The 8231-nt window shown below is 57.1% G+C and overlaps 1 protein-coding gene across 1 annotated transcript; it reads left to right on the forward strand.

Annotated features, from left to right (window-relative positions):
* The first annotated feature begins 667 nt into the window (after positions 1-667).
* LOC139274928 (zinc finger protein 497-like) lies at positions 668-7912 on the forward strand. Its single transcript, XM_070891665.1, has 2 exons — positions 668-800; positions 2922-7912. Exon 2 carries the CDS (start codon positions 2938-2940, stop codon positions 4267-4269), a length of 1332 nt encoding a protein of 443 aa, XP_070747766.1. The 5' UTR covers positions 668-800; positions 2922-2937; the 3' UTR covers positions 4270-7912.
* Positions 7913-8231: the final 319 nt, after the last annotated feature.

Genomic DNA, 8231 nt, shown 5'->3' on the forward strand with positions numbered 1-8231 from the left:
CCCTCACTCTCTTTCACTTCCTCTCTCTCCTCTCTCACTCTCCCTCTCACACTCCCTCTCTCTCTCACTCACACTCTCTCTCACTCCCTCTCACACTCCCTCTCACTCCCTCTCTCACACTCCCTCCCACTCCCTCTCTCTTTCTCTCCCTCCCCTCTCTCACACACTTTCTCTCTCACACACTCTCCCTCCCTGTTTCACACACACCCTCTCACACTCCCTCTCTCTCCCTCTCTCTCACTCCCTCCTTCTTCCTCTCTCACTCCCTTACAGTCTCTCTCTCACACACTCCCTCCCTCTCTCTCTCTCACATTCCCTCTCACACTCTTGTTCCCTCTCTCTCACACTCCCTCTCTTACCCTCTCTCTCTCACACTCCCTCCCACTCCCTCTGCCTCTCTCTCACACTCCCTCTCTCTCTCACCCTCCCTCCCACTCCCACTCCCTCTCACACTCCCTCTCTCTCACATTCCCTCTCTCTCTCTCATACACTCTCTGCCCTCTCACTCCCTCTCTCTCACACACTCTCCCTCCCTCTCTCTCTCTCTCTCTCTCACTCTCCCTCTCACACCCTCTCACCCTCCCCCTCTCTGGGAGGGGGGTTGATGTCCGCCCGACCTCCCACAGTTCATTGCCGGACGGAAAGCGCTGCATCAGTGCCAGGCGGCCACAGGACAAAGCGGAGCCGTGCCGCCAGACCCCGGACCCGGGACCCCACCGCCCAACACCGCCCGCACCGAGCCCCGGCCCCGCATTGCCCCCGGGCACAAACACCGCCGGAGCCGCAACACCGGAGTCCCGGTAATGTATCCGGGGAGGGAGGGAGGGATATAGAGGGGAAGGAAGAGAGGGAGATAGAGATTGATCAGACAGAGGGAAGTAGGGAAAGAGAGATTGATGAGACAGAGGGAGAGAGAGGGAAAGGGAAACAGAGAGAGCTTGAACGTGATAGTCACAGACAGTGAAAGAGAGTGAGAATGAGGATGATAGAGAGGGAGTGACAGAGAAAGAGAGAGGCACAGAGCTAGACAAAGTCAGAGAGTGAAATTGAAAGAGAGCGAGACTAATAGAGAGACACAAAAAAAAGAGAGAGAAGTATGATTGATACAGGGCTATGGGGTTAGTTTGGGATTAATACAGGGCTATGGGGAGAGAGCGGGGCAGTGGGATTAGTTTGGAATTCATACAGGGCTATGGGGAGAGAGCGGGGCAGTGGGATTATTTTACAGGGCTATGGGGAGAGAGCGGGGCAGTGGGATTAGTTTGGGATTGATACGGGGCTATGGGGAGAGAGCGGGGCAGTGGGATTAGTTTGGGATTGATACAGGGCTATGGAGAGAGAGCGGGGCAGTGGGATTAGTTTGGGATTGATACAGGGCTATGGGGAGAAAGCGGGGCAGTGGGATTGATACAGGGCTACGGGGAGAGAGCGGGGCAGTGGGATTGATACAGGGCTACGGGGAGAGAGCGGGGCAGTGGGATTGAAACAGGGCTACGGGGAGAGAGCGGGGCAGTGGGATTAGTTTGGGATTGATACAGGGCTACGGGGAGAGAGCGGGGCAGTGGGATTGATACAAGGCTGCGGGGAGAGAGCGGAACAGTGGGATTGAAACAGGGCTACGGGGAAAGAGCGGGGCAGTGGGATTAGTTTGGGATTGATACAGGGCTACGGGGAGAGAGCGGGGCAGTGGGATTGATACAGGGCTGCGGGGTGAGAGCGGGGCGGTGGGATTGATACAGGGCTACGGGGAGAGAGCGGGGCAGTGGGATTAGTTTGGGATTGATACAGGGCTATGGGGAGAGAGCGGGGCATTGGGATTAGTTTGGGATTGATACAGGACTATGAGGAGAGAGCGGGGCAGTGGGATTAGTTTGGGGATTGATACAGGGCTATGAGGAGAGAGCGGGGCAGTGGGATTAGTTTGGGGATTGATACAGGGCTATGGGGAGAGAGCGGGGCAGTGGGATTAGTTTGGGATTGATACAGGGCTATGGGGAGAGAGCGGGGCAGTGGGATTAGTTTGGGGATTGATACAAGGCTATGGGGTGAGAGCGGGGCAGTGGGATTAGTTTGGGGATTGATACAGGGCTGCGGGGAGAGAGCGGGGCAGTGGGATTAGTTTGGGATTGATACAGGGCTATGGGGAGAGAGCGGGGCAGTGGGATTAGTTTGGGATTGATACAGGGCTATGGGGAGAGAGCGGGGCAGTGGGATTAGTTTGGGATTGATACAGGGCTATGGGGAGAGAGCAGAGCAGTGGGATTAGTTTGGGATTGATACAGGACTATGGGGAGAGAGCGGGGCAGTGAGATTAGTTTGGGATTGATACAGGACTATGGGGAGAGAGCGGGGCAGTGGGATTAGTTTGGGATTGATACAGGTCTATGGGGAGAGAGCGGGGCAGTGGGATTAGTTTGGGATTGATACAGGGCTATGGGGAGAGAGCGGGGCAGTGGGATTAGTTTGGGATTGATACAGGGCTATGGGGAGAGAGCGGGGCAGTGGGATTAGTTTGGGATTGATACAAGGCTATGGGGAGAGAGCGGGGCAGTGGGATTAGTTTGGGGATTGATACAGGACTATGGGGAGAGAGCGGGGCAGTGGGATTAGTTTGGGGATTGATACAGGGCTATGGGGAGAGAGCGGGGCAGTGGGATTAGTTTGGGATTGATACAGGGCTATGGGGAGAGAGCGGGGCAGTGGGATTAGTTTGGGATTGATACAGGACTATGGGGAGAGAGCGGGGCAGTGGGATTAGTTTGGGATTGATACAGGACTATGGGGAGAGAGCGGGGCAGTGGGATTAGTTTGGGATTGATACAGGGCTATGGGGAGAGAGCGGGGCAGTGGGATTAGTTTGGGATTGCAGTGTCTGGCTTGGCACAGATTCTGCTTTTCACTCGTGCTTCTGTTTGTTACAGAGACTCCGGATCAGTGATGGAGGGAGGGAAGCGCTCGATGGCGGGACATGGGAAGGAGATCGCGGGACACGGAGAGGAGATGGTGAGATGCGGGGAAGAGATTGCGGGACATGGAGAGGAGATTGCGGGACATGGAGAGGAGATTGCGGGACATGGAGAGGAGATTGCGGGTCACGGAGAGGAGATTATAGAACGCGGTGATGTGATTGCGGGTCACAGAGAGGAGATTCACGGACACCGAGGTGCAGGATGCAGTGGAGAGATCGCGATTGCAGGCTGCGGAGAACGGATTGCGGGACCCCGAGACATGACGGAACATCGGGAGCAGACTGACGGGCACGGGGAGGAGCTCGAGGGATGCCCAGAGCAGATGGCGACGGTGGGGCGGAGCGGTGAGCGGGTGGGACTGGCCCAGCCCCCCTGCCCGCGCCCCTTCCAGTGCTTCGCCTGCGACAAGAGCTACGCCCGGCCCTGGCACCTGCGCGCTCACCTGCGGGCCCACTCAGGCCAGCGGCCCTACCCCTGCCCCCAGTGCACCAAGTGCTTTGCCCGCCCCTCCTCGCTGGCCGCCCACCAGCGGGCCCACTCGGGAGAACGCCCCTTCCCCTGTGCCCAGTGCGGGAAGCGTTTCGCCACCTCCACCCAGCTGCTGTACCACCAGCGAGCGCACACGGGCGAGAGGCCCTTTTCCTGCACCCAGTGCGGCAAGGCCTTCACCAAGTCCTCCCACCTGCTGTACCATCGCCGCACCCACACGGGGGAGAGGCCGTACGGCTGTGCCACCTGCGGCAAGGCCTTCGCCCAGGCCTCCTCGCTGACAGTCCATGCCCGCACCCACTCGGGCGCCAAGCCCCACGGCTGCGGCGCCTGCGGCAAGATCTTCAGCTGCCCCTCCTCGCTGGCGGCCCACGCCCGCCTGCACGCAGGCCTGCGCCCCTACCCCTGCCCGCTGTGCCCCAAGCGCTACGCCCGGCGCGCCCAGCTGCGCCACCACCAGCGGGGGCACTCCGGCCTGAGGCCCTTCCCCTGCCGGGAGTGCCCCAAGCGGTTCGGCGACTCCTCGGCCCTCCTGGTCCACGGGCGCACGCACAGCGGCGAGAGGCCCTTCCCCTGCCCGCTGTGCCCCAAGCGCTTCGCCCACGCCTCCTACCTAACCGTGCACAGGCGCCGGCATAGCGGCGAGAGGCCCTACCCCTGCCGGGAGTGCGGCAAGCGCTTCGTCTGCTCGTCCTCGTTGACCGTGCACCGGCGGGTGCACACCCGCGGGCAGCCCCGTCCCGGCACCAGCACCACCGACACGCCCGCACCGCAGCCGGCCGAACCACCAATCCCCCATACCGGCAAATAACCGGCCGAATCACCGGTCTCCCACACCAGCAAATAACCAGCCGAATCACCGGTCCCCCACACCAGCAAATAACCGGCTGAATCACCTGCTCTCCACACCGGCAAATAACCAGCCGAATCACCGGCCCCCCACACCGGAAAATAACCGGCCGAATCACCGGCCCCCCCACACCGGCGAATCACCGGCCCTCCACACCGGCAAATAACCGGCCGAATCACCGGCCCTCCACACCGGCAAATAACAGGCCGAATTACCGGCCCTCCACACCGGCAAATAACAGGCCGAATTACCGGCCCTCCACACCGGCAAATAACCGGTTGAACACCGGCCCCCCACTCCGGCAAATAACCGGCCGAATCACCGGCCCTCCACACCGACAAATAACCGGCCGAATCATCGGCCCTCCACACCGGCAAATAACCGGCTGTCTGAGACAGCGACGCACCAGTCAGTTTACGTGCAGTGCTTAAAAACAGCAAAGCTATGGATGCGGATGGAATCCCTGCTGAGGCACTGAAGTATGGCGAGGGGCACTGCTGGTGCAAATACATGACCTCCTCTCTATCAGCTGGAGGGAGGAGAGCATGCCGGAAGATCTCAGAGAGGCAGTGATCGTGACCATCTTTAAAAACGAGGACAAGTCCGACTGCACAGATATCTCCCTGAGGGAGAAGGACTGAGACACACCAGTCAGTGTACAGATATCTCCCTGAGAGAGAGGGACTGAGAGACACCAGTCAGTGTACAGATATCTCCCTGAGAGAGAGGGGACTGAGAGACACCAGTCAGTGCACAGATATCTCCCTGAGAGAGAGGGGACTGAGAGACACCAGTCAGTGTACAGATATCTCCCTGAGGGAGAGGGACTGAGAGACCCAGTCAGTGTACAGATATCTCACTGAGCGAGAGGGGACTGAGAGACACCAGTCAGTATACAGATATCTCCCTGAGGGAGAGGGGACTGAGAGACACCAGTCAGTATACAGATATCTCCCTGAGAGAGAGGGGACTGAGAGACAGCAGTCAGTGTACAGATATCTCCCTGAGGGAGAGGGACTGAGAGACACCAGTCAGTGTACAGATATCTCCCTGAGGGAGAGGGACTGAGAGACCCAGTCAGTGTACAGATATCTCACTGAGCGAGAGGGGACTGAGAGACACCAGTCAGTATACAGATATCTCCCTGAGGGAGAGGGGACTGAGAGACACCAGTCAGTATACAGATATCTCCCTGAGAGAGAGGGGACTGAGAGACAGCAGTCAGTGTACAGATATCTCCCTGAGGGAGAGGGACTGAGAGACACCAGTCAGTGTACAGATATCTCCCTGTGGGAGAGGGGACTGAGAGACAGCAGTCAGTGTACAGATATCTCCCTGAGGGAGAGGGTCTGAGAGACACCAGTCAGTGTACAGATATCTCCCTGAGGGAGAGGGACTGAGAGACACTAGTCAGTGTACAGATATCTCCCTGGGGGAGAGGGGACTGAGAGACACCAGTCAGTGTACAGATATCTCCCTGAGGGAGAGAGAACTGAGAGACACCAGTCAGTGTACAGATATCTCCCTGAGGGAGAGGGACTGAGAGACATCTGTCAATGTACAGATATCTCCCTGAGGGAGAGGGGACTGAGAGACACCTGTCAATGTACAGATATCTCACTGAGGGAGAGGGACTGAGAGACAGCAGTCAGTGTACAGATATCTCCCTGAGGGAGAGGGACTGAGAGACACCAGTCAGTGTACAGATATCTCCCTGAGGGAGAGGGACTGAGAGACACCAGTCAGTGTACAGATATCTCCCTGAGGGAGAGGGACTGAGAGACACCTGTCAATGTACAGATATCTCCCTGAGGGAGAGGGACTGAGAGACACCTGTCAATGTACAGATATCTCACTGAGGGACAGGGACTGAGAGACAGGGAGGAAAAGAGAAAGAGAAAAGAAACACTTACATTTCTATCGTGCCTTTCACGAGCACTCTACGTCCCAAAGCGCTTTGTAGCCATTGTCGTACTTTTCAAGTGTAGTCACTGTTGTAATGTGGGAAACACAACAGATAATTTGCACACAGCAAGCTCCCACTCACAGCAATGTGATAACGACCAGTCAATCTGTTTTAGTGATGTTGATTGAGGGATAAATATTGGCCCCAGGACACCAGGGATAACTCCCCCGCCCGTCTTCAAAATAATGTCGTGGGTTCTTTATCGTTCACCTGAGAAGGTAGACGGGCCTTGGTTTAACGCCTCACCACTGAAAGACGGCACCTCTGACAGTGCGGCATTCCCTCAGTATTGCCCCTCCAACAGTGCAGCGCTTCCTCAGTACTGCCCCTCCGACAGTGCAGCACTCCCTCAGTATTGCCCCTCCAAAAGTGCGGCACCCCTCAGTACTGCCCCTCCAACAGTGCAGCACTTCCTCAGTACTGCCCCTCCGACAGTGCAGCACTCCCTCAGCACTGCCCCTCCGACAGTGCAGCACTCCCTCAGTACTGCCCCTCCAACAGTGCGGCACTCCCTCAGTACTGCCCCTCCGACAGTGCGGCACTCCCCCAGTACTGCCCCTCCGACAGTGCGGCTCTCCCCCAGTACTGCCCCTCCGACAGTGCAGCGCTTCCTCAGTATTGCCCCTCCAACAGCGTGGCACTCCCTCAGTACTAACCCTCCGGCAGTGCGCACTCCCTCAGTACTGCCCCTCCGACAGTGCAGCACTCCCTCAGTACTGCCCCTCCGACAGTGCAGCACTCCCTCAGTACTGCCCCTCCGACAGTGCAGCACTCCCTCAGTACTGCCCCTCCGACAGTGCAGCACTCCCTCAGTACTGCCCCTCCGACAGTGCAGCACTCCCTCAGTACTAACCCTCCGACAGTGCAGCACTCCCTCAGTACTAACCCTCCGGCAGTGCGCACTCCCTCAGTACTGCCCCTCCGACAGTGCAGCTCTCCCTCGGCACTGCACAGGAATGACTCATTTGATGCCACGACCTTCTGACTCAGAGGCGAGAGTGCTGCCCACTGAGACACGGCTGACACTTTAGTGCTGAAAGAGAGGGGAAGAGAAAGAGAGAGAGGGAATGTGAAAAGGAGATGGCGGAAGAGAAGACTGAGAGAGGGAGAGAGAAAGAAAGAGACAGGAAGTGAGAGAGGGGCAGAGAATGACTCTGAAGGTCTCTGAAAATGTTTGTTCAGGATGATGGTTGGGCTCAAGGCCCTAGGGTGCAGGCAGTACAATGTTGTAGCACACACACCGGAGAATCCCAGATTCAGCCCTGAGGCCTGCTCAGGGTGACCTGGCTCTAACCAGGTTTGTATTTGGAACACAGTATTTCGCCTCTGCCCCCGATCAGCCCGGCCCAGAGCAGAGGAGTGTGTTGCACTAACCAGTGGACAATGGCTCCCAGGTAATGAGCAGAATCCTCCTGGGAGGCCCCTCGACACTTGGCCTTGATTGGTGACTATGTGGTGATTGGATACTTGGAAATTCCCTGAATACCGGATAGACTGCCGCTGTGTAACCGTTTACTGGTCACCTGTCAGTAAACCACGGGAATTAAATCCTGGAGCGCATTAAATAAGCAGTATTCAGAAGTCACCTGTGTCGTGTTGTGTGTTTATCGCTAATGAGTGGCCTGAAATCAATAAATGAAGTAACGAATAAATAACTTTTATTTTATCACTATTTTCACATCCTCAGAATCTTTCTCTCTTCCTGTCCATCTCTCTCCCTCTCTCTCTCCCTGTCCATCTGTCTCCCTCTCTGTCTGTCTCTCCCTGTCCCTCTCTCCGTCTCCCTCTTCACCTTTCACTGTCTCTCTGTCTCCCTCTTCACCTCTCCCTCCTCATCTGTATCTCTCTCTCCCTCTCCATCTGTCTCCCTGTCTCTCTCTCTCTCCCTGTCTCTCTCTCTCTCTCTCCCTGTCTCTCTCTCTCTCTGTCTTCCTCTTCACCTCTCCCTGTCTCTCTG

This window comes from Pristiophorus japonicus, chromosome 10 (genome assembly GCF_044704955.1).
Source record: "Pristiophorus japonicus isolate sPriJap1 chromosome 10, sPriJap1.hap1, whole genome shotgun sequence".
NCBI classification, from domain to species: domain Eukaryota; kingdom Metazoa; phylum Chordata; class Chondrichthyes; family Pristiophoridae; genus Pristiophorus; species Pristiophorus japonicus.